Below are 25,081 nucleotides of genomic sequence, written 5' to 3' on the forward strand. Positions count from 1 at the left end.
GGGGCGCGGCCCCCGGGCCCGGGCCGGGGTAGGAGGGGGTGCAGGGGAGGGACGGAGCCCCCGGTGCATCCCGCTGTGCCTCAGTTTCCCCAGCGGGTCGAGTTCCGGAGAGGGAGGGAGGCTGGGGGAGGAGGAGGAGGAGGAGGATCAATGGGAGCGGAGAGCCACACCCGGGCGGGGGTGGGGGAATGTCACCGAGTGTCGCTATGTGTCACCCCCTCTGCGCCCCTCCCGTGCCGCTCCCCAAATCACGCCCGTGCCCCCCCCCCTCACCCCCGTGTCTGTCTGTGCTGCTCCCCCCCGCCCGTGTCCGTGTCCCCCCTCAGCCATGTCCCCGTCCCCCCCGCCCGTGTCCGTGTCCCCCCCGCTCCCGCTCCCGTCCCCGCCCGCCGCCGCCCCCGTCCCGGCCCTTTCTGGGCCGCCTCCAACTTCCCGGCCGGGGCGCGGCGGCGGCGGCGGCGGCTCCGCGGGGCTGCGGCGGCCGAGCCTCGTTGGGCGCCCCCCGGGCCCCCCCGGCTCCCCCCGGGCCGCTGCGGGCGGCCGATGGCGGCGGGGGCCGCGGCGGGGCCCCCCCCGGCGCTGGGAGCCGCGGCCCGGCCCGGCGCGGGGAGCGGGCCCGGCCCGGCCGTAGCGGAGCGCGGAGCGGCGGCGGTGAGTGCGGCCGGGGGGGTGGGCGGGAGGCCCCGGGCCCTGCGTCCCGTCCCCGCGTCCCCGCAGGTGCCGAGCCCCTCACGCCGCCCCCGCTGGACCGGCCCGCAATGGGGAGCCCGGCGGCGAGAGGGACCCCCCCCCCCGAGACAGAGACACCCCCGGGATGGACAGACGGCCCCCAAGGGACAGGGGGACCCCCGGTACCGACACCCCTGTGCACGGACATCCCCCTCCGAGGGTAGGGACCCTCCCGGGGGAAAGGGACCCCCCCATCCCCGCGGGAAGGACACCCCCGACAGGGACACCCCCTCCCGAGGGAAAGGGACACCCCCCGAGAGGATCCCCCACTCTGGAAGGATGGAGACCACCCCCCAACAGGGTCCCCCCATCCCTGAGGGCAGCAGTGCCACCCCCCCCCCCAGGTGAGAGGACCCTCCCCACAGGGACACCCCTCGGAAGGCAGGGGACACCCCCTCAGCAGCAGGGCCACCCCAGGGGCAGGACCCCCCTCTCGGGGTGTGGGGCTGGGCTGGGGGTGCCAGTGGGGGTCAGGGTGACCCCTCTGCTGAGCCATCCCTGGCTCTTGTGCCCCCACTCACGGCAGGGACAGCCGGGGCCTCCCCCAGGGGCAGCCCCCGCCCCATGGCTGAGTGCTGGGACCCCAATCCCCCAAACCCCCAATCCCCCAAACCCCCAATTCCCCAATCCCCCTCACCCCCAATCCCCCAATCCCCCAATCCCCCAAACCCCCAATCCCCCTCACCCCCTGCAGCCCCTCAGGGCTGAACCCCGTCAGGGTAAAGGGGGGGCTCCCTGCCCCTGGCACTGCCATCCCTCGGGGTGTCACCTGCTCCAGGGTGGGGACATCGGGCTGAGGACGCCCACCATGACTGGGCAGCTTTCAGGGCGGGGTTGGGGAGGGATGTCCCCTCTGTGCCCAGGGGTGGTATGGGTGACAAGGGACTCATTAACCTGGAGGGGGTCACAGGATGAGGTGACACGGAGTGGGGAATGGTGACACACCTGGTGGGGGGACATGAGGGGAGGGGACATGGGCTGTGGGGGGGACACACGGGGTGGAGGGACAGGGAGCAGGGGGGCTGCAGGTCCTGGCAGGGATCAGGCAGGGGTAGAGGTGGCAGTGGTGGTGGTAACATGTGGGGGAAACTGAGGCACAGAGGGGTCACCGAGGTTGGTGGGTGGTTTGGGGGGGCTTTGGGGGTTTCCTGCCCATGACAGCCCCCATTGTCCCCCGCAGGCACCTGGCCATGGCCGACCCCAGCCACATCCAGTCGGCTGCCTCCAAGAGCATCCGCCCGTTCCGCTCCAGCGAGGAGTACCTGGAGGCCATGAAGGAGGACCTGGCCGAGTGGTTCAACACCCTCTACGACCTGGACATCCAGGTGGACACCTTCCTGGAGAGCCTGGAGACGGGCTGTCACCTGTGCCGCCACGCCAACAACGTCAACCGCACCGCGCTGGACTTCCAGGAGCGGCACCCCGAGGCGGCCGCCCGCATGCGCGTGCCCCGGAACGAGGTGGTGTTCCAGGCCAAGAACGTGGTGCCCGGCTCCTTCATCGCCAGGGACAACGTCTCCAACTTCATCCAGTGGTGCCGGCAGGACCTGGGCATCCAGGACGTGCTCATGTTCGAGACCAACGACCTGGTGCTGAGGAAGAACGAGAAGAACTTTGTGCTCTGCCTGCTGGAGGTGGCCAGGAGGGGCTCCAAGTTCGGCATGCTGGCCCCCATGCTGATCCAGATGGAGGAGGAGATCGAGGAGGAGATGAGGGACCAAATGGCGGAGGGGGCGCCGGGCGCGCGCCGGGAGAGCCGGGAGCCGCGGGCGGGCGCCTTCCCCAGCCGGGCCCGGCCCGTGGCCCTGTGCGACCTCCGGAACCTGGACGAGCTGGTGAGACACGCGCTGCCCGCCGAGCCCTGCGCCTGGGTGAGGGCCCTGCGGCCGCCCAGGCCGGGCCTCGCACGGGGCTCGGGGGAGCTCCTGCCCTGCCACCCCACGGGCGGCTCCGTGCTTCATGGAGCTCCTCTCTGTCCGCCCAACAGGGTGCCCTCTGGCTCCTGGCAGAACCTCTCTGTCCACACAGTGGTCACTTGGAGGGCCTGCCTCTCTATGGCCCATGGGAGAACCTCTCTGTCCACCCAGTGGTCACTTGGAGGTCCCACTTCTCTATGGCCCATGGGAGAACCTCTCTGTCCACCCAGTGGTCATTCTGTGGTCATTAGGAGGTCCCACCTGTCTATGGCCCATGGAAGAATCTCTCTGTCCATCCAATGGTCACTCTGTGGTCTCTAGAAGGGCCCATCTATCTATGGCCCATGGGAGAGCCTCTCTGTCCACCCAGTGGTCATTCTGTGGTCACTAAGAGGTCCCACCTGTCTATTTCCCATGGAGGAACCTCTCTGTCTGCTCTGTGGTCATTCTGTGGTCACTACAAGGTCCCACCTGTTTATCACCTGTGGGAGAACCTCTCTGTCCACCCAGTGGTCACTAGGAGCTCCCACCTGTCTATGGCCCTCCCTGTCCACCCAATGGTCACTCTGTGGCCACCAGGAGGTCCCACCTGTCTCTGTCCACCCAGCAGGGTCCATGGAGGGTCCCATCCATCTCTCTGGTCCCCAGGAGTCCTCTGTGTCTCTGTGGCCCCTGGGAGGTCCTGTCTGTGTGCTCCATGATCCATGGGAGCTCCCACCTGTCCCCCATGGCGGGGCATCCCCTGATCCCTGGCAGGTCCCACCTGTCCCTGTGACCCCAGAGGTCCTTGCTGCCCACCCAAAGGGCCCTCGGTGCTCCAGGCGAGGTCCCACCTGTCCCTGTGACCCCTGGCATGTCCCCCTGCCCACCCTGCGCTCCTCAGGATGTGCTCCACCCACCCACGCACCCACTGCAGCTCTCCGTGGCCACGGCAGCTCCTCCCCACGCACCGCGGCTCCCGTGGGGCCTCCTGGCTCTGTCCCGGTGCCTGTGCCCGCAGTCACGGCGGGGACACCCACACCGGTGCCACCGGTGCCACCTGTGCCACCTGTGCCACCTGCTGCCCGCCAGGGGCGACCCACAGCGGTGCCACCCCAGGGAGGGACACGGGCACACGGCAGCCGCAGTTTAGGGTGTCAGGAGGGGTCGCGGGGGCTCAGGCCGGATTAGAGGCGGGTGCGGGATCCGTCCCGCGGGTGAGCAGCGGATTAACCCGGGGGGGACAGGGGGGCTCTGCCCTCCCCTGCCTGCCTAAGCCTTTTTTTAATTGAAACCCCAATTCCTCATTAAGTCCCTCATTAAGGAGCATCCTGACCCCCCTCCCCCCCCCCCAACCCGCCCAGGGCTCCATCGGGGGGGCTCCCCATGGCTGCCGCCCCCCCAAGCCCCCCTGGCCGGGCGCTCGCCGCATTTTTCCGGGCTGCGTAATTCCTCGCCATCCATCGGCTTTTATGGGCAGCGCCAGCGCCGGGGAGGAGCCTGGCGGGGCAGGACCCGGGTGCCTGTCCCCAGGTGCCCCCCAGGGGTGACAGCGGGGTCACGACCCCTCCTCACTGCACCCCCCCCCGCCCGCTCCGTGACTCAGTTTCCCCGGTTTCGCCCATCCGTGTCACCCGGATGGGAACCGGAGCGGCCACATCCTTCCTCCTTCCTTCCTCTCCCCGCTGTACGAACACCCCCCGAAATCACGGAATGATGGAGGAAACCCCAAATTTGGGGGCGCGGCGGCGCCGTGTCCCCCCCCCCCCCCGCCGTGTCCCCCCCGCGTCCCCCGCGGCTCCCGGTTAATCCCTGACGTCAGGCCCGGGATAGAGGCGGCAGCTGGCACTGCCCACAGCCCCGGGGCGCCCTGCCCGGCCCCCCGAACCCTCCCGTGCCACACCCGCGGGTCCGGAGGGAGGCGAACCCCCCGGATCCACCCCATTTCTGTGGGTTCTGCCCCATTTCTGGGGGATCTGGGGGTGAATCCCCCGCGGTTCAGCTTCAGTGGGGTGGGGGATGTCGCGTGTGGGGACCTCAAATGAGGAGAGCTGTGCCCGGGGGTGCCCCACACGGGAGGAGACCCCGGCCCCGCTGCCCCCCCAGGGCTCCCCACAGAGCGTGGGGCACACAGAGCCCTCCATGTGTGCCCATCTGAGGGGCTGCCCCTATAGTGGGGATCCACACTGACCCTACAGGGGGGGTCTGTGCCCCACCGACCCTATAGGGGAGGGTCCATGACCCCCCAGCCCTATAACAGGGGGTTTGTGTCCCACCGACCCTATAGCAGGGGTTTCTGTGCCCATCTGCCCTATAGTGGAGGGTCCATGCCTCACCAGCCCTATAACACCGACCCTATAGGGGGACATCTGTGCCCACCTGCCATGTAGTGATGGGTCTGTGCCCCACTGACCCTGTAACTGGGGGTTCTGTGCCCACCAGCCCTATAGCAGTGGGTCTGTGCCTATTTAACAGGAGGTCTGTGCCCCACCGACCCTATAACAGGGGTTCCTGTGCCCACCAGCCCTATAACTCTGTCTCACTGGCCCTATAGCAGGGGGTCTGTACCTACTGATCCTATACCAGGGGGTCTGTGCCCTACTGACCCTATAGGGGGGTTTCTATGCCCACTGGCCCTATAGTGGAGGGTCCATGCCTCACTAGCCCTATAACTGACCCCTATAACGGGGTTTATGCTCACTGACCCTATAGGAGGACATCTGTGCCCACCTGCCCTATAACTGGAGGGTCTGCACCCCACCGGCCCTATAGGGGGGTTTTTATGCCCACCAGCCCTATAACTCTTTCTCACTGGCCCTATAACAGTGGGTCTGTACCTACTGATCCTATACCAGGGGGTCTGTGCCCCACTGACCCTGTAGGGGCGTTTCTATGCCCACCTTGCCAGGGTCTGTGCCCTGCTTGCCCCATGATGGGGTGTGTGCCCCAGCAGCTCTGTAACGGGGGTCTGTGCCCCACCGGCCCTATGGAGGGGGGGTTCTGGACCCCGCCGATCCTACAGCAGGGAGTCCCCACCCCGCTGAGCCCTCCCCCGTGTGCCCGCAGGTGCGGGAGATCCTGGGCTGCTGCTCCTGCCCCTCGCAGTTCCCCATGGTCAAGGTCTCGGAGGGCAAGTACAAAGTGGGCGACTCCAACACGCTCATCTTCGTCAGAGTAAGAGCCACCCCCTCCCCATTGTCCCTCCCCTTGCCCCATTGTCCCCTCTAACCCCATTGTCCCTCCTCTCATCCCATTGTCCCCTCTAACCCCATTGTCCCCACTCACCCCATTGTCCCTCCCCTCATCCCATTGTGCCCTCTAACCCCATTGTCCCCACTCACCCCATTGTCCCTCCTCTCATCCCATTGTCCCTCCTTTCATCCCATTGTCCCTCCCCTCACCTCATTGTCCCCCTCTCCCCATTATCCCTCCCCTCATCCCATTGTCCCTCCTTTCACCCCATTGTCCCCCACTCACCCCATTGTCCCCCCTCCCCTCATTATCACCCCTCACCCCGTTATCCCCCCGTTACCCCGGGCCCCTCCGCCCTCTCCTTCCCCCGTTCCCGGGCAGGGTGTGTGGGGTCCCGAGCTGGGTTTCCCGCCCATGCCGGCTCCCGGGGTGGCTTTGGTGGCCTTGGTGGCCTTTGGGGCCGGCAGGTGACAGCGCTGCCCGCAGGTGCTGCGGAGCCACGTCATGGTGCGGGTTGGCGGCGGCTGGGACACCCTGGAGCATTACCTGGACAAGCACGACCCGTGTCGCTGTGCTGCCCTCTGTGAGTGTCACCGCGCAGCCCCTGCCACCCCCCCGGCACGATCCTGCCTCCTGGGGCTTCCATTCCTGGCTCTCCAAGGGATCCGTGCCTGGATTCTCAATAGGGCTCCTTTCCCTGGTTCTCGGGGGGCCCCTTTCCCTGGTTCTCTATGGGGTTTTGTTCCCTGATTTTCTATGGGGTTCCATTCCTGGGTTCTCCCTGGGGCCCCTTTCCCTGGTTCTCTATGGGGTTTTCTTCCCTGATCTTCTGTGGGGTTCCATTCCCTGGTTCTCCATGGGTTCTGTTCCCAAATTCTCCCTGAGCTCCATTCCCTGGCTCTCTATGGGGCCTCTTTCCCTGGTTCTCTATGGGGTTTTGTTCCCTGATTTTCTATGGGGTTCCATTCCCTGGCTTTCCATGGGATTCTGTTCTCTGGTTCTCTGTGGGGTTTTGTTCCCTGATCTTCTGCAGGGTTCCATTCCCTGGCTCTCCATGGGTTCTGTTCCCAGATTTTCCCTGGGGCTCCATTCTCTGTGGGGCTCTTCTCCTGGTTCTCTATGGGGTTTTGTTCCCTGATTTTCTATGGGGTTCCATTCCCTGGATTTCCCTGGGACTCTGTTCTCTGGTTCTCTGTGGGGTTTTGTTCCCTGATCTGTGGGGTTCCATCCCCTGGTTCTCCATGGATTCTGTTCCCAGATTTCTCCCTAGGGCTCCATTCTCTGTGGGGCTCTTCTCCCTGATTCTCTGTGGGGTTTTGTTACTTGATTTCCTGTGGGGTTCCATTCCTGGATTCTCCATGGGGCCCCTTTCCCTGGTTCTCTATGGGGCCCCTTTCCCTGGTTCTCTGTGGGGTTTTCTTCCCTGATTTTCTATGGGGTTCCATTCCCTGGTTCTCCATGGGTTCTGTTCCCAGATTCTCCCTGGGGTTCTGTTCTCTGTGGGGTTTTGTGGGACTCTTCTCCCTGGTTCTCTGTGGGGTTTTGTTCCCTGGTTTTCTGTGAGGTTCCATTCCCTGTGAGGTTCCATTCCCTGGTTCTCCCTGAGGCTCCATTCTCTGGTTCTCTGTGGGGTTTTGTTCCCTAATCCTCTGTGGGGTTCCATTCCCTGGCTCTCCTTGGGACACTGTTGCTGATTTTCCATGGGGCTCCACTCCCTGGTTCTTTGCAGTGCTCTGTTTGCTGGGGCTCCATTCCCTGATTTTCTCTGGGGTTCTGTTCCCTGTTTCCCCATGGGGCTCCCTCCCCTGCCTCTCTGTAGGTTCCAGTCCTGATTTTCCATGGGTTCCATTCCTTGGTTCTCTATGGCTCTCCTTGATTTTCTCTGGGGTTCTGTTCCCTGTTTCCCTGTGGGTTCCCTTCCTTGGTTCTCCCTGATTTTCTCTGGGGTTCTGTTCCCTATTTCCCCTGGGATCCCTTCCTTGGTTCTCCCTGATTTTCTCTGGGGTTCCTTTCCCTGGGGCTGGGCTCCTCAGGGCACTGATCCTGATGGAAGGGGGAGAAGGGCAGTGACAAAAGTGGGGGCTTTTCCCCAAATTCCCGGGGTGTCACCACCTCCGGGAGTAGCCCGGCTGGAAAATGGGGATGCGGGGATGGAAGGGAAGGGGAAGGGGAAGGGGAAGGGGAAGGGGAAGGGGAAGGGGAAGGGGAAGGGGAAGGGAGGGAAGGGAGGGAAGGGAAGGGGAAGGGGTTGCTGAGCGCTGTCCCCCTGACCTCCCCTCTGTCCCCCCAGCTCACCGCCTGCCGCAGCCCCGCGCCCCGGGCATGTCCCCCCAAAAAGCGGCTCCCGGCGCCTCCTCGTCGTCGTCCCGCACCTCCAGCCCCAGCGTCCCCCGGCGCCCCCGGCCCGCCGCGACCCCCCAGCCCCGGGGGGACCCCCCGAAGCCCCCCCGGCAGGAGGGGTTGCCCCCCCGGGGCGGAGCCGCCCCCTGCTCCGGCAGCCCCTCCCGGAGCCCCGCCGAGCCGCGGGCAGCGGGGACCCCCAGGTACGGCCCCACCGGGGCTGGGGGGGACCCCAAAACTGCACCGAGACCCCGCGGCAAGGGCTGAGCCCCACGGGGGGCTGGGGGAAGGGGGCGGTAATGGGGAAAGTGATGGGGGGCGGTGGGGGGACATTGGGGACATTGGGGACAGTGGGAGGTACTGGGGGGGAATGGGGTAACTGGGCTGAACTGGGAGATGCAATGGGGGGATCGTGGGGGACAGTGAGGGGGAAATGGAATCATTGGGGGCAGTGGGGGAGAAATGAGGAGCAAATGGGGGAATCGTTTGGGGAGTGGGAGGTACGTGAGGGTGAATTGGGGGTGCAATGGGGAAATTATGGGGGAAAATGAAGGGCAGTGAGTGGTACTGAGGGGGCAGTGGGGTGAATTTGGGGTGAAATGGGGGTGCAGCAGGAAAGAATGGGGGAATGGGGGTGCACTTAGGGAAGGCAGGGGAGGGGAAGTGAGGGATGACAATGGGGATTCGGTGGGGGGCTATGGGGACAGACGATGGGGCACTGGGAGGTGATGGGGGTGGAATGGGGGGACAGTGGGAGAGGGAAATGGGCAAAGCAATGGGGGATCAATGGAGGGGAATATGGGGGGCAGCAGGGGGGGGGAAGGGGGGCAACAATGGGGAAATGGGGGGGTGCATTGGGAGCCGTGGGATTTTGTGGGGGTTCAGTGGAGGGGAACAATGGGGACAATAGGGGTTCACTGGGGTGCAGTGGGGGAACAAGGGGGAATGGAATGAAGGGGCAGTAGGGGAAATGGGGGTCCAGTGGGGTGTGAAATGGAGGGGGATGGGATTGGAGGGGGGGAAATGGGGTGCAATGGAGGGAATGTTGGGTGCAGTGGGGGTGAGGGGGGAGAATGAGGGTGGGATGGGAGGATTCAATGGGGGTTTAATGGAGGGGGAAATGGGGGACAGTGGGGAGGGAAATGGGGCTCTGGGGTGTGCAGTGAGCAGCAATGGGCAGTGAAGGGAGAGAACGGGGGGCTTTAATGGGGAGGCAAGGGGAAGGGAAATGGGGTTCGATAGTGGGAATATGGGGTTCAGTGGGCGTGCAGTGAAGATGGAAATGGCGTTTAAGGTGGGGGGGTGTGGAGTGCAATGGGGGTGCAGTGAGGAGGAATGGGGATAAAGGGGGAAGAATGAACGGGTGCAGTGAGGGGGAAAATGGGGTGCAATGGAAGGAGTGTGGGGAGAATGGGCAGGGTTGGGTGGGGAGAGGTGCAATGGGGGCACACTGGGGGGGTTCCACGAGGAGGGGTGCAATGGGTGATTTTAATGGGGGAATGCAATGGGTGGGGGCACCGTGGGGTGCAATGGGGGGGTTCCATGAGCAGGGGTGAAATGGGGGGATCTTAATGAGGGAATGCAATGGGGGGGGCACTGGGGGCGCTCCACGAGGAGTGGTGCAAGGGGGGTTATCAATGTGGGGGTTCATGGAGTCGGGGGGTGCCCTGGGGGGTCACCAGTGTTCTCACTCCCCCCTCCGTGCCGTGCCGCCCGCAGGCCCCGCGCCCCCGCTCGCTCCCGGCGCTGTTCCGGTGACAGCGACTCCTCGGCCGCCTCGGCGCAGAGCGGCCCCCGCCGCCCCCCGGCCCGCCGGGACCCCCCGGACCCGCCCGCCCCGGGCTCCCCCCGCGCCTCCCGCAGCCCCGGGCGCGGCTCGGCGCCGCTGCTGCTCATCCGCCGCCGGCCCGACGGGCAGCACTCGTGGGCGCGGGCCGAGCCTCCCCCGGCCGGGAGCCCCGGCGGGCGGCGCGACCCCCGGCCGGGCCCCGGGGACCCCGAGGAGCTGGCGCGGCGGCTGCGGGCCCCGCGCTGGCTGGAGCCCGGGCAGGAGCAGCGGCTGTTCCAGCGGCTGGAGGAGGAGTTCCTGGCCAACACGCGGCTGCTGGAGCAGCTGGGGGACGCGGAGAGCGCCCCCGCCGCGCCCCCCGCCGCCGCCGCCGCTGCTGACTCGGCCTATTGCTCCTCGTCATCCTCATCTTCCTCCCTGAACGTGTTCGCCAAGCACGGGCTGCCCGCCGAGGAGGGGCGGCGGGGCGGGAGCAGCGACGGGAACAACAACGGGAACAACAACGGGAACGGCAACGGGAACGGCAACGGGAACCACGGCGGGTGCCCCTCGCTGCCGCCCAACCCCGGCCTGGCGGACGCGAGGCGCCGCTCCACCTTCTCCAGCTCCTCGGACGAGAGCTGCTGCTTCCCGGCCTCGTGGGACAACCACCGGGACACGGCGGGGAACCCCGGCTCCGACACCGACTGGGCCGCGGGGGAGGACGAGCTGATGGAGATGGAGGAGAGCCCCGGGCCGGGGGTCCCCGCGGCCCCGCGGCGGCCCTGGGCCAAGCCCCGGCTGGACACGCAGCCCCACAGGGCGCCCTCCCGCATCCCCACGCCCCAGCGGGCCCCCAACGGCAGCGCCAGGGCCTGGGGGGCTCTGCAGGGCGCCCCCTCCTCCCTCCTGGACCGCGAGGGGCTGGAGGAGAACGCCTGGCCATGAGGGGTCAATGGCAGCTCCTGGGGACAGCCCCGCGCCGCTGGGGACGGTGGAGGTGGCACCCAGCCAGGCCGTGCCACAGAGCTGGGGCGGCCAGGACCTCTGCGCTTGGTGACTGTTGGCATTGGGGGGCCCTGCAAGGAGCCCCCAGCCCCAGAGGGTGCCAGGGGTGTCCCCATGGCCTGGGAGCAGTTCCAGTGGGGCAGGGATGTGGGCAGGGCAGGGGTGGCCAGAGCAGAGCTGGGAATGGGGCTGGAGAGCACTTCATCTCCTCACTCTTCTCCACTTGTTTTCCTTATCTTGACCTTCTCTTCTTGTCTTCTCCTCCTCTTCTTGCTATTCTTGTCATCCTCCTCCTCCTCCTCCTCTCATCTCCTCTCTGCTCTCTTCTTTTGGGCTGCCTCCTCCTCTTCTCTTCTTGGCCTTCACATCCTTATCCCTCATCATCTTCTCTTCTTGACCTTCCCCTCTTTTCTTCTTGGCCTCATCATCACCACCTTGGCCACTCTGTCCTCTCCAGCCCTGGGATGACTTGGGGACATACAGTTTGTCACCACCAGCCCTGTTTCAGGGCAGGGGGGGGTCACTGTTCCCTCTCCAGCCCCCAGCACTGCCCCCAGCTCGTGTTGATGTCCCCAGGGTGGGACAGGGCTGTGTCCCCAGCCCAGGCCACCGAGCCCCCACCCCTGCATGTCCTCTGCAGCCAGTAAAGACCAACGGAGCTGAGCCCACCCTGTCTGCTCATCTGTCCGGGGGGATTCAGCCCCCAGGCCCCAGGGAGGGAGGCTCTGGGGGTGCCAGCAGGGGTGGGAGCAGTGAAGAGCTGGGTCCCAATGTCCTGGACCCCATTACAGCCACTGGAACCCTCCAGAGGTGTCCCTGGAGCCCAAAGTGGTGCCCCATGGCCAGGGACCTTCACCCCAGGGCTGCTGGCCCAGGGGGACACAGCAGCTGTGGGTCACCAGGAGGGTCCAGATTGTGGTGGTGACTTCCCTGCTGTGACTTTGGGGGCTCCAAAGCAGGGTGCCCACTGTGCCCCTGCACACCTGCTCTGCTGTCCAGCCCCAGAGTGGTGCTGGTGGCCCGTGGGGTGTCCCAGAGCAGCACCAGTGAGTTGTGGGGTGTCCCAGAGCAGCACCACTGAGTTGTGGGGTGTCCCAGAGCAGCACCAGTGAGTTGTGAGGTGTCCCAGAGCAGCACCAGTGAGTTGTGGGGTGTCCCAGAGCAGGACTGGCTGCTGCTGCTCATCACCCACCCCACAGGGCCCAGCAGCACCTCCTGGGGATCTCACACTTGTCCCCAGCCCGAACACCATGGACAGTGCAGGGTCACTTTGGTGGATCCCTGAGAGGCTCCAGGAGCAGAGCCAGGAGCTCTCCAGGCCCTTCCTGTCCCCAAAGGGTGACTGGCCCTGTGTCCCTGTCCCAGCCCTGCCCATCTGCTGTGTCAGGGGCCACAGGGAGGGTTGATCTGGCCCTGCAGGGCTGGCAGGAAGCTCCCAGGACCCTGCTTCCCTCGGGGTCACCGGGCCATGGCCACCCCAGCAGTGTCCCCGTGGGCTGGTGTCACCTTTATTCAACATTCCCTCAAAGCAGTGAACATTACAATATATTTATCTTTCATATATTAGAGATTTCCTGCTTCCAGGGAGGGGGGGACCCATGGCTTGATTTGGGGGGGGACAGGAGCAGTGGGAGCCCCAGGGGAGCACCCAGGGGGGAGCAGAGGGAGCCGTGGGGCTGGGCTGGGGGACAGGGGACACTCAGAGCCCTCCTGGCCCCCTGGCAGGGGCTGGAAAAGCCCTTTTGAACCTGCACCTTAAGTACAGCCTCAAGTGTGGGACCCTCAAGCCCTTCTGGGAGCTTTGGGAAGGGCTCCCATGGGGAGAAGATCCTCTGTGAAGGGCTCACCCACAGCTCTGCTGAACCAGGGAGAGCCAAAGCTGCTTCCTACCTGCTCCAGCCCCAAATCCCAGGGCTCCAGGGGGATCTGCAGCCAATCCCACAGCACTCTGGGCCCCACCCAGCAGCTATTCCCAGGGTTTGGAATGCTGAACCCACCAGCAGCCAGCACTCCATGAGAGCCAGGAGCAGGAGCTGGGGTTTCTGGGATGTGGAGGGAGCAGCACCAGGAGGAGCACAGGGCATCACTCACACGTGGATTGCTGCAGGGATGCAGGACTGGGGACAGCCCCCTGCCCCCTCTGCTCCCCCAGGGGCTGGGTCCTGGGCAGGGGGAAGGGGACATGCACACGGATCCAGCCCTGCTCCCTCGGGCGGGAATGGGACGGGAGGAGGAGGAGGAGGAGGAGGAGGAAGAGGGGCTGCAGCAGCACCTCAGTTCTTCAGGATGGTCTCATAGGCTTGGTAGATGTACTGGGACACCTCTGGTGCTCGGCATTTCAGGGATAACTGTGGGCAGAGAGGGAACAGCGGGGTCATGGCATCCCCCCCATGCTGGAGAGCCCCCAGCCCCAAAGCACAGCCCTGCATGCTGCAGCTCCCTCCCTCCCACGGGGCACTCCAGCTCCTGATTGCAGCTGCAAGAAGGTAATTAAAGCCCTGCAAGCCCTCCCAGGGCACAGCCATCCACATGCAGCACAGGCAGGGAACAGGCAGGGACAACACTGCAGCTTTTGGGATTGGATTCAGTGCCTGGCGCTCCAGGGAAGTGAAGGGTTCCCCAAAAACATCCTCCTTTCCAAAGAGGATTGAGGTCCTTCAGCTGTTTGCTTAAATATGACATCATTCCCAAATCAATTAGCTCCTCAAGCAGGGAAAGCTTGTGGAGAATGCTCTGGGATAAGGATTTTCAGCTATCCTCATCCCCAGTGACACCAGCAGGGCGATGGGGACATCCCAACCCTTGGAAACGTCCCCTCCTTGTGCCAGCCCTGCTGGGAAGGAGAGGTAGGAGGCACCAGGAGACTGCCAGGGCAGGGAAAAACATTGGGAAAGGGAGGAATATCCAGGCAGCAGCCAGGGAGAGCCCAAAGCCAGGGAAAAACCAATCTCTAACCTCCAAATCCTGCAAGAGCAGCGAGGCCGGCGAGGGCGGGCGGTGGGACAGACACAGAGAGAGGAGTCAGGGTGACACAGCTGGCCCCATGCCACCCCAAAGGCTGCCAGGGACAGGGGAGGGGACAGGGACAGCAGGACACCGGGGTGGCTCATGGGTGAGGTGTGGAGAGATGTCTGCTCAGGGATTCCATGGAGCTGGGTGGGCTGTGTGTCCCTCAGCTGTCCCCAGAGGAGCAGTGCCACCCTCCCCACGACACAGGGACAGCAGGGCTGGCACCAGGGGAGGCCCCAGAGCAGGGATGTGCCCCCAGCCCCGTGTGTGGGAGCAGGCAGGGATGGGATGTACCGTGAAGCTGGGGTTGCTGGGCTGGATCCGCAGCTCTGCCAGCACCCAGATGCCGTTGGTGAGCTTCAGGGACTGGTACAGCATGTCCTGGCCCTCCACGTTCCTCTTGGCAATGGTGAAGATGTTGCTGCCTTGGAGTTTGCTGCTCACAGCATCTGGGATGGGAGAGAGAGGCTGAGGGGCTGGGCTGAGCCCCTGCTCCCCTTGGAGCTGCTCCTGCCCCACCTCCTCCCCTCCTCGTCATGGAAGAGGCTCAGAGTGGGTTTTAGGGAATTAGGGGGAATTTCTTCATGGAAAGGGTGGCACAGCTGCCCAGGGCAGTGCTGGAGTCCCCTTCCCTGCAGGGATTGAACAGCCACGTGGATGTGGCACCTGGGGACAGGGTGAGTTAAGTGTGACCGAGGTCCTTGTGAGGGGTGGGACCCACCTGCGTTGAGGGAACAGTCTTTGATCTGGAACTGGGTCTCGTTCTCATTGGGAATGTCCTTCCAGGTGGCCAGGAACGTCTGTCTCTCTGCAGGGAGGGAGGACATAAGCACTGAGGGAGCTGCCAGACCGGCCACCACAAAGGTGACACCACACAGGTGACATGGCAGCCCAGGTGTGTCACCCTGCCACCCGCCCCAGCAGCCTCAGGGCAGCCACCTGCTCTTGGGGGGCTCAGCCAATGGGATCAAGAAGGTTCCAGGGGCTGGGATGGCACCTGGGGACAGGTGACAGAGCACACCTTGCTGCAGCCATGGTCACCCCACTCACCCATCTTGCCATCCTCCACGAACAGGATGTGCAGGGGGTACAGGGTGCTGAAGTAGAAGACGTCAATGTTGTTCTTCACTGCCACCTGGGGAGGAAGGACACGGGGATTTCAACACCTCAGATTCCCAAAATGTCCCATCCCATCTCAAAATGTCCCAACCCCATCCCAAAATGTCCCATCCCATCCCCATCCCAAAATGTCCCATCCCAAAATGTCCCATCCCATCCCATCCCATCCCATCCCATCCCATCCCATCCCATCCCATCCCATCCCATCCCATCCCATCCCATCCCATCCCATCCCCATTCCCATCCCCATTCCCATTCCCCATTCCCATTCCCATCCCCATCCCCTCCCCATCCCTCTGGAGCCAGGTGTCACTGCACAAGCCCCTGGTCCCTGCTGTCCCACCTCCCTGTGGATCTCTCCAAGGGCCCCTGCCCTGTCCCCATGTCCCCAGGAGGGGACAGCCCCGTGTTCCCCACCTGGAGGTTGTTGAGGGGCTCCATCTTCATGACGGAGCCCACGGTGTTGAGGGGCAGGGAGATCTCCACGGACTGGTTGGGAGCCAGAGGTGCATGAACCTGCAGAGGAGCTGCTGGGGCCAGGCCGAAGCTGGGGGACACCAGGGAGGGCAGGGGTCAGGGTGGGGACAGCAGGGAATGGCACAGGGTGCTGTCCCCATCCAAGCCTGGTGCTCCCTGCCTTCCTCCATGGGCATCCCAGGACTCCCCTCACTGTCCCTGCACTGTCCAGGATGGGGCTGGTTCCTGCCCTGCCCAGCCTCAAATCTTCCCCTTCCTCCTCCAGCCATGTGTGGCATTCCTGCAGCATTCCCTCAGTGCCTTGGAGGGAAAAGGAAGCACTGCTTCCCCAGGACAACCAACAGGACCCTGAGGAACAGCCTCTTCAGCCAACTTCTTAGAGGCTTTGGTTTGGTGCTCATCACCACCACAGCCATCAGAGACACAAGGGTCATCACCAGAGGCTGTTCCCAGCCCTTGCAGCTCCTTCCTCACACCCTTTTCTGCTCTGGGCAGGGTCTCCAGGGATGCCAGGTGAGCCAGCCCGGGTGGGACTCACCTGTTGCGGTTGAACTGGATGGCAAAGTCAGACATGACCTGCAGGGCCTTGTTGGTCAGCACCAGGTCCATGGAGATGGAGCCCACCTGGCGGCTGAAGGTGCCAGAGATCTCCAGCCCCTTGGCTTTCATGGCAGGGAGCCACACCTGGGCAAGAGAGAGACAGGAAACCCTTGGGGTGTCACCCACAGCAGAGCCTCTGGTGCTGCCCCAGCTCCCCCAGGGGGTGGGCACGGGGTCTGTGCCCCCCTTAACCCTGCCCTACTCACCGTTTTGGGGGCCACATAGGATCCTGAGAGGGTCCCCACGCCACCAGTGAGGTCAAAGAGGTCGCCCAGGCCGCTGCCAAGGGGTGCCCCCATGTTTGTGGGTGCCGTGGTGCTGGGAGCTGCTGTGAAGCTGCCACTGCCGCCACCCATCTGTGGGGACAAGGGAGGGGTTACAGGGGGCACCACGGGGAGGGGGATGGGAGGAGGAAGAAGAGGAAGAGGAGGAGGATGCAGAGAATGAGAGGGGTTGGGTGTGAGGGCACACTCACAGCAGGGCTGCCTCCCACATCGCTGCGCAGCTGCAAGAGAAGAGAGGGGCATCAGCAGGGGCAGGGCTGAGGGCACAGGGGTCCCCAAAATGTCCCCTCTGGCACTCCCTGGAGGCAGCAGTGTGGGGCAGGAGTTGGGGTGCTCCTGTGGTCCCAGACCAGGAGCATTGAGGGCCATGGGTGTCCCCAGAGGGAAGCGAGGTGTCCCTGGGCTGGGGGAGCAGGGGCAGCCAGGGTGGGCACGGGGTGGGCACAGGGTGGGCACGGGGTGATCCAGGATCCATACCCCTTCAGACTCGTCCCCCATCTCCAAGCAGAAGCAGGCAAGGTGGAGAGAAGAGCCAGCCACATGCAGAGAGAAGCCAGGAGAGAAGAGACAAAAAGAGAGAGAGAAGAGGAGGGGAGGAGAGGACAGAGGTTAGTTCTGACACATCTGTCTGTCTGTCCATGTCCTGGGGACAGAGCCAGAGCTCATTCCCAGCCTCAGTGCCAGCCCATCACCAATCCCTGGGAGCCACAAGGTGCCAGGGCAGCACTTGCAGGGTTACAAAACAGGAAAGGCATCAATGCTGCCTCCCCTTGGGATAGATGGGCTGCATTTCCTGAGTCATGGAGCAAACTCCAAACTCTGCTCCTTCAGGGAGCCTGGCCCATCTCCAGCACCCACAGGGCAGGTGTTCCCACACAGGGAGAGCTTTCCATCTTGCCTCACCCCGAGGCCAAACCCCTGCTTGGCCTGCGTTCCCAGGGGGACACTCTGTCACCTCTAGATCTGCTGGCACAGGGGACACCCCACAGGCTGCGAGGGGACACATCCTGGCCAGCCCTGCAGCAGTTTGGGGGTCAGAGAGGGACCCCCAAGAGCAGCCACTCCTGCAGCACAGCACATAGAGAGGGAACATCCACACCAACAGAGAGAAAAGGCACAGGGAAGTGCCACTGGATAATGGCAGCACAAATGGGGGTTCGGTGCCCTCTGCCCTCACCCACTGCAGCCACGAACCAGCCCAGATGTCCCCGGGCTGACAAGTCTGTGCTGTGGCAGAGCAGAGGCACCATCAAGCCCAGCAGGATGCCCAGGGGATAGGCAGGACCCAGGGAAGGAGCAGGGAGCTCTGGACGTACCAGCCTGTCCAGGCCTCCCCCCAGGAGGTCCACGGCGCCCATCTGCACGGCGGAGGTGGCCATGGGGGGCCCGCTCACGGGGGGACCCAGGTCCAGGTTGAGCAGGTCCCCCAGCAGGTCCCCCTGGGTGGGGATGACGGAGGGCTGATCTCCTGCTGGCCCTCCTGACGGGGCTGTGTCCGGGCTCTCGGGACTCTCACCCCTGCAGGGAATGAAGGGAGAGGGTGAGCAGCTCCAGCTGCAGACAGGGGTTGGCCCAGCTGAACCCTCCATCCCATCCTGGCTCCCAACACGTTCCCACAGAGATCACTGGGAATCTCTACAATCCCAGTGGAGATCACCTTCACTAGGATCACTTCTTCAGCTTTTTAAGGCCAGGACTGCACCCACACAGCCCTGCTCCTCCCTTGGGGATGGGGGCTCAGCTCTGAGCCCAGTGGCCCCACAGCAGCCCCACATCCCACCCCTCCATCCACTGTTGTGGTGTGCTGTCATGGTTTGCCTCAGATACCCCAGGTTCCTCCTTGATAATTCCCTGCCAGGTGTGCCCATCATCCCTCCTTTCCCCACCCTGACCCCTCCCAGCACCATCTATCAGTCCTGGCATTTCAGAAGGGCATCAAGTGATTGGCAGAGTTCAAAGGATGCCCTCTACCCCTGGGGGACATTGGGCCACCCAGGTGTCCTTTGTCCCTTAAGACCTCCTACTATGTACTTGGTTGGTGGCTCCCTGCCCCTTCCCTGCCCCTCTCCCCGGGTTAAAGGAGCAGCAACCACGGGCTCAGGGAGTTCTGTTGGAGCTGGTGCTGCATTCAGAGGCCTGTGGGCCAGAATAAAGCTCTGCATCCCAACCCTCCATCAGAATCAACTCCTTTCCTTCACCATCACCTTAAAGCTCCTCTGCCAGAGGGAAACCTGAGGAGTGGGCCCTATTATGGGGGGAGGCTCCATCCCAGCACCACCAGAGCTCCTGCAGGCCTGCACTTGTCCCCACGGGCCCAGTGCAGCACCCAGCCAGCCCAAAGTGTCTGTGGGGTGAAACACCACACACCCACAGCCCAAAGTGTCTGTGGGGTGAAACACCACAGTGCCGCTATTTGGTTCAGCAGCAAGGCCGGACAAGCTCAGGCACACCCTGTCCAGCTACATTGTTAATTATCCCAATAACGCACAGCCCCGGGAGGCCCAGCGCGGGGCGGGGACAGGAGCACTCACGAGTCGGTGCGCGGGGGCAGGCTCTTGTGCACCACGCCCCTGCTGCCCTCCACGAAGGCGCTGGGCGGTTTGTGGTACACCGAGGCCAGCGTGCCGATGTAGCAGATGAGCTCGTCCAGCAGCGTGGGCTCGATCAGATCCGTCTCCTCCGAGATGAGCGGCTTCTCGGCCAGCACCACCTCCTTGGCGGCCACCGGGTCCGTGGAGAGCAGGCGCCAGTAGATGTACCCGCGGTCCCGCAGGTCGGGGTTGTCCGAGTCCTTTGGGAAGCCATGGGGAGCTGCGGCTGCTACAGAGATACTCGGAGCAACTGCAGCTACTACAGAGATACTCGGAGCAACTGTAGCTACTACAGAGATACTCAGAGCAACTGTAGCTACTACAGAGATACTCGGAGCAACTGCAGCTACCACGGAGATACTCGGAGCAACTGTAGCTACTACAGAGATACTCAGAGCAACTGCAGCTACTACAGAGATACTCGGAGCAACTGCAGCTACTACAGAGATACTCGGAGCAACTGCAGCTACCACGGAGATACTCAGAGCAACTGCAGCTACTATGGAGAGACTTAGAGCAACTGCAGCTACCACGGAGATACTCGGAGCAACTGTAGCTACTTGGAGCAACTGCAGCTACCACAGAGATACTCAGAACATCTACAGCTACTACAGAGCTGCTCGGAGCAACTGCAGCTGCTAGGGAACTACTTGGAGCAACTGCAGCTACCACAGAGATACTCAGAACATCTACAGCTACTACAGAGCTGCTCGGGGCAACTGCAGCTGCTAGGGAACTACTTGGAGCAACTGCAGCTACTACAGAGCTGCTCAGAGCAACTACAGCTACTCGGAGGAACTGCAGCTACTATGGCACTACTCAGAGCAACTGCAGCTACTACAGAGCTGCTCGGAGCAAGTGCAGCTACTACAGAGATATTCGGAGCAACTGCAGCTACAACAGAGCTGTTTGGAGCAGCTGCAGCTACCACAGAGATACTCAGAGCAACTGCAGCTACTACAGAGCTACTCAGAGCAACTGCAGCCACTACAGAGATACTTGGAGCAACTGCAGCTACTACAGAGCTGCTCAGAGCAGCTGCAGGTACTACAGAGCTGCTCAGAGTAACTAAATCTGCTACAGAGATGCTTGGAGCAGCTGCAGCTACCATGGAGCTACTCAGAGCAACCACAGCTACTACGGAGCAACTACAGCTACTACAGAGCTGTTTGGAGCAGCTGCAGCTACCACAGAGTTGCTTAGAGCAACTGCAGCTACTACAGAGAGACTCAGAGCAGCTGCAGTTACTACAGAGCTACTCAGAGCTGCTTTCCCCACCTAAGCCTTGCCGGGAGGGACCCCAGAGGCCAAAGGTGCCTCCTGAGCCGTGGCAGTGCCCACACTCCCCAGGCTTCCCAATGTCACCGTTCCCAGAGGGACTGGGGACAAGGGATGGAGGGACAGGACACAGGAATGGCTCCTCCCTGTGGCTCTGAGTTGTGTTCATGAGTCTCTGAGGAACTGTAGTGGAATTTCTGTGGTGAGTGATTGATTGGTTGAGAGGTGGAGTTATGGGGGTTGTTGAAATGGTTGGAGGGAGTTATGGGTTTGGGAAAATTGGTGTTGAGTTTGGGTGGTTTGTTGGTGTTTAAAGGGTGAGGGTAGGGGAGGGAGACCCTGCCCATCCAGAGGGCAGGGATGGATGGGATATTGGGAATTAGGAATTGTTCCCTGGCAGGGTGGGCAGGCCCTGGCACAGGGTGCCCATCCTGGATCCCGGGCAGTGCCCAAGGCCAGGCTGGATGGGGCAATCTGGGACACTGGAATGTGTCCCTGCAGGCTGGAACAGGAGGATCCTTAATGTTCCTCCCAACCCAAACCATTCTGAACTAAGCTCCAATTCCCTGCCTGCTGCCACATGACCAGGCCATTCCCACTGTCCCAGGGGACAGGAAGCCCTGGGAAGCTGTCCCAGGTGTCACCCACCTGTGTGGCCAAGCTCAGCACCTGCTGCACCAGCTCCTGTGTCTCTGTGGGCTTCTTCAGGAACAGCTTCACGATGGCTGTCAGCAGCTGCAGCTGGACCTGGGAGGGACAGACAGACAGACAGGTCACTCTGTGTTCATGCAGAACACATGGATTTGCCCCAGGACCTAACTCCAACCTGCCTTTCAAGGGACCAAAGGCACAGTGACCATGTCAGTGGCAGTGACACATCAGGGAACCTCACCAGCCCCTTTCCAGCCCATTTCCTCACCCTCAGACACAGGCTGACCCCAAACCCATGGGGCAGGATCTTGGCAGCAGCTTACACGGTCCCACAGGGCACAGGCCAGAGCATCCTTTGACTTCCACATGGATAAGCAGCAGGAATTCCCCTCCAGCCTCTCAGGGGCCTGGATCTCTGCCTTTGCTACTCAGCATTTGTAGACTTTGCCCTGTTCACTGTCACTTGGTTACAGGGTGTTTTGCAGAGTTTTCCAGAGTTGGAAACCCTCCAGAACTCCACAGGCAAACCCACTGGCCTCAGTTGCCCTGGGAGACAGGGCAGGCACTGCTCCCCTGCTCATTTTCCAGCTCCACAGGGATCTGTGCTGGCACAGTGGCATTACCAGGCCCCTGCCTGGTGCCTCCCAACCATGGAGCAGGGAAGGCACTTGGGACAACACCACGGTGGCCTTTCACAGAAACATGGAACAGCTTGGGCTGAGAGGGACCTCAAATCCCAACTCATTCCCCCTCTTGCCATGGGCAGGAACACCTTCCACTCTGCCAGGTTACTCCACATCCTAACCCAAACCTGCCCCAAGCACCTGCACAAACAATCCCTTCAGAGCAAACTGTGCCCTGCTGCACCTGGGAGCTCTTTCCCAGTGCCACCCCGAGGTCCCTGGCACACCTGGGTGCTCTCATCATGGAAGCCCTCCAGGAAGCTCTCCAGCAGCTCGTCGGCGTTGTCGATGCGCTCGGCGTACTCGCCCACGATCCAGATCATGGCAGCCCTGGCCTCGGGCTCGTCCAGGGAATCCAGGTTCTCACAGAGCGTGGCAATCACGCTCTCGTACCTTCCCCAGGGGAGGAGAGCAGGACACAGCTCAGCCAGAGCAGGAGACACGAATCCCGATCCACCCAAACTCCAAACCATGTCCCACCTGCCTGGGGCTGGCCCCTCACCCCGTGGGCAGTGCCCACACTGATGCCAGGGCACATTCCCTGCTCCTGAATGAGCCTGGAGCCAAGGGCTACTCCTGCAGAGCTCTGCTCGTTACCAATTCAGTTCATTAGTATTTATTACCACTATTAGTGCCCAGCTTCCTGATTACAGAGTTGCCTATTCATCCTGGCTCAGCTGGAACATTCCCTCCCCTCTGCTCTCCTCCTGCTGCCCTTGTTCCAGCACCAGGAGCTGGACTGAGAGCCAGGGACAGTTTCTGCTGACACAAGGGACCTGCACATCCCTGGCACCTCCTCTCCATTTCAGTGCCTGCATCTGGCACTGCCACCATCCTGGGGCCGGGGATAAAGAAATCCAAAGCCACCTGTGCTGTGGGGAGGCTGTGGGGGCTTCATCCCACCAAGTTTGTGGCCCCCCAAGCACAGAGGGGAGGGAAGAGCTCAGGTAGGAGCAGGAGCACCCCAGAGAAGCCACAGCCCAGGGAGCCCCCACGCACTTGTTGGGGTACTTGCGGAAGATGTCCTTGATGACCACGATGGCCTCCTGCACCACGTAGTTCACCTTGGTCTGGATGAGGTCCAGCAGGGTGCTCACACAGCGCTCTGCAGATTGCTGCCAGAGGGACAGGGTCACACAGGGACAGCCCCCCTCCCATCCCAAACCTGCCACTGCCTCCTATCCCCCCCTATCCCAACCCACAGCACAACGGGGGACACTGAGTGTGGTCTGCCCTTCACATCCCGGTGTGGCTCCTCCTCATCCTCTCTGCACATCCCCACAGGCTCCTCTCTCCCCATGGGAAGCGTTCCAGCCGTACAGAGACACCTTTCAGGGAGGTTTTTAACAATTTCCTTTGGAAAATTATCCCCACAGGGAAGCAAAGCCTCTGAGTAGCCCCTCAGGAAGGGATGGATTCCCTCCAGCCCCTCAGGAGAGATGGATTCCCTCCCAGCCCCTCAGGAAGGGATGGATTCCCTCCCAGCCCCTCAGGAAGGGATCAGCTCCCTCCCAGCCCCCAGGAAGGGATCAGCTCCCTCCCAGCCCTTCAGGAAGGGATCAGCTCAGCCCCAGCCCCCTCAGGAAGGGATCAGCTCCCTCCCAGCCCCTCAGGAAGGGATCAGCTCCCTCCCAGCCCTTCAGGAAGGGATCAGCTCAGCCCCAGCCCCAGGAAGGGATCAGTTCCCTCCCAGCCCTTCAGGAAGGGATCAGCTTCCCCCCAGCCCTTCAGGAAGGGATCAGCTCCCTCCCAGCCCCTCAGGAAGGGATCAGCTCAGCCCCAGCCCTTCAGGAAGGGATCAGCTCCCTCCCAGCCCTTCAGGAAGGGATCAGCTCCCTCTCAGCTCCACTCTGGTCCCCAACAAGCCACTGGTATCACCCACTGCATTCCTGGCCCTGTTCTAGGCAGGGATCCTAAAGCAGCTCCAGTTGCAAAGGGAGAAGGGGATGGAAGAACCCTCCTGGCACCCCAATGATCCCTGTGGAACAACCATGGGAAGGTTGTTCTCTTCCCAGGCCTTCCCACGCCTGGGAAGGCTCCAACTTGCCAATTCCTGGGATGAGATGGCCACCATGTGCTGGGAAGTGCCACCCTGCCACCCACAGGGTGCCACAAGGCCCAGCCATGTCCCAGCCCTCACCTCCACCTTGATGGCACAGCGGCCGATGGCTCTCACCGCCTTCCTGACAAAATCCACATCCACCTCTGTGGCATATTCCTTCAGCTCTGCCAGCACCTGAGGGGGGCACAGCATAGTGAGAGGCTGGGCACAGCCACCAGGAGAGATGGCACAGCACAGTGAGAGCCTGGCAGCAAGGCACAGCCACAGGAGAGAAGGACACAGCCACCAGGAGAGCAGGGCACAGCCACTAGGAGAGAGGGACACAGCACAGTGAGGGGCTGGCAGCAAGGCACAGCCACCAGGAGAGCAGGGCACAGCACAGTGACAGACTGCACAGCCACCAGGAGAGAAGGACAAAACCACCAGGAGAGAGGGGCACAGCCACCAGGAGAGAGGGACAAAACCACAGGAGAGAGGGGCACAGCCACCAGGAGAGAGTGGCACAGCCACCAGAAGAGAGGGACACAGCACAGTGAGAGGCTGGCAGCAAGGCACAGCCACCAGGACAGTGGGACCACAGCACAGTGACAGCCTGGCAGCAAGGCACAGCCCCCAGGAGAGATGGGCACAGCACAGTGACAGCCTGGCAGAGCCACCAGGAGAGAGGGACACAGCACAGTGACAGCCTGGCAGCAAGGCACAGCCACCAGGAGAGAGGGGCACTGCACAGTGACAGCCTGGCAGAGCCACCAGGAGAGAGGGACACTGCACAGTGACAGCCTGGCAGCAAGGCACAGCCACCAGGAGAGAGGGGCAGTGACCCAGCGCGAGCCCCAGGGTGGGGACAGCTGCTCCCAGCAGAGCTGGGCTGGCACTGGGGTGGCCCTGGGGTGGCCCTGGGTGTCCCAGCCCCACTGCTGACCTGGGCTATGTTGGCCTGGGAGGCCAGGCGGATCATGATGTCCAGTTTCTCCAGTTTGACGTAGATGGGGTCGTTGTACTTGACAAAGAACCACCTTCATCTCGTGCTTCAGGATCTCGGGCCTGGGGGAGCCAGAGGCAGCGTTAGGGGGGACAGGCACTCACTCCACCCCAATCCCAAGGTTTTGGGGGCCTCTTCAATGCCAAGGAATCCAAGTCACCGTGGTTATCCCCCAGGATTCTGTCCCCTGGCTCCCCTTTGCTGGCACACAGGGGACAGAGCACAACCTTGTCACAAACACGGGCCAGACGTGAGGCAACGGGGGACGTTTGTCCTGCCAAGGCTGGAGGGACGTTTCAGTGGGAGCAGGGACACAAATCCCGACCCCAGGGCTAGGCTGACCTTTCTCACCAGCTCACCCTCTCTCTAAGCTGGAAAGAGCTAGGCCAGGTCCAGCTCCAAGCTGTCTTCCA

General features: G+C 62.8%; 2 protein-coding genes and 1 non-coding gene across 3 annotated transcripts in view; 1 reads left to right on the forward strand and 2 right to left on the reverse strand.

Annotated features, from left to right (window-relative positions):
* Nucleotides 1-1,914: 1,914 nt before the first annotated feature.
* Nucleotides 1,915-11,600, forward strand: GAS2L1 (growth arrest specific 2 like 1). Its single transcript, XM_058036647.1, has 5 exons — nt 1,915-2,600; nt 5,691-5,798; nt 6,303-6,399; nt 8,107-8,359; nt 9,876-11,600. The coding sequence occupies exons 1-5, from the start codon at nt 1,920-1,922 to the stop codon at nt 10,870-10,872; spliced, it is 2,136 nt and encodes a 711-aa protein (XP_057892630.1). The 5' UTR covers nt 1,915-1,919; the 3' UTR covers nt 10,873-11,600.
* Nucleotides 11,229-25,081, reverse strand: part of AP1B1 (adaptor related protein complex 1 subunit beta 1) — a 32,246-nt gene continuing 18,393 nt past the window's right edge. Inside the window, 17 exon segments of the mRNA XM_058036638.1 lie at nt 11,229-13,280; nt 14,236-14,390; nt 14,663-14,749; nt 14,992-15,076; nt 15,478-15,607; nt 16,076-16,221; nt 16,344-16,493; nt 16,613-16,642; nt 16,899-16,919; nt 17,738-17,939; nt 18,953-19,212; nt 20,939-21,037; nt 21,852-22,017; nt 22,624-22,739; nt 23,765-23,860; nt 24,609-24,698; nt 24,700-24,730. Coding sequence (XP_057892621.1) covers nt 13,206-13,280; nt 14,236-14,390; nt 14,663-14,749; nt 14,992-15,076; nt 15,478-15,607; nt 16,076-16,221; nt 16,344-16,493; nt 16,613-16,642; nt 16,899-16,919; nt 17,738-17,939; nt 18,953-19,212; nt 20,939-21,037; nt 21,852-22,017; nt 22,624-22,739; nt 23,765-23,860; nt 24,609-24,698; nt 24,700-24,730 — 1,939 coding nt within the window. The 3' untranslated portion in view covers nt 11,229-13,205.
* On the reverse strand, nt 15,887-15,991 carry LOC131091325 (small nucleolar RNA SNORD125). Its single transcript, XR_009115385.1, has one exon. It is a non-coding gene; the product is annotated as a small nucleolar RNA SNORD125 (small nucleolar RNA).

Source organism: Melospiza georgiana, chromosome 18 (assembly GCF_028018845.1).
Source record: "Melospiza georgiana isolate bMelGeo1 chromosome 18, bMelGeo1.pri, whole genome shotgun sequence".
Classification (NCBI taxonomy): domain Eukaryota; kingdom Metazoa; phylum Chordata; class Aves; order Passeriformes; family Passerellidae; genus Melospiza; species Melospiza georgiana.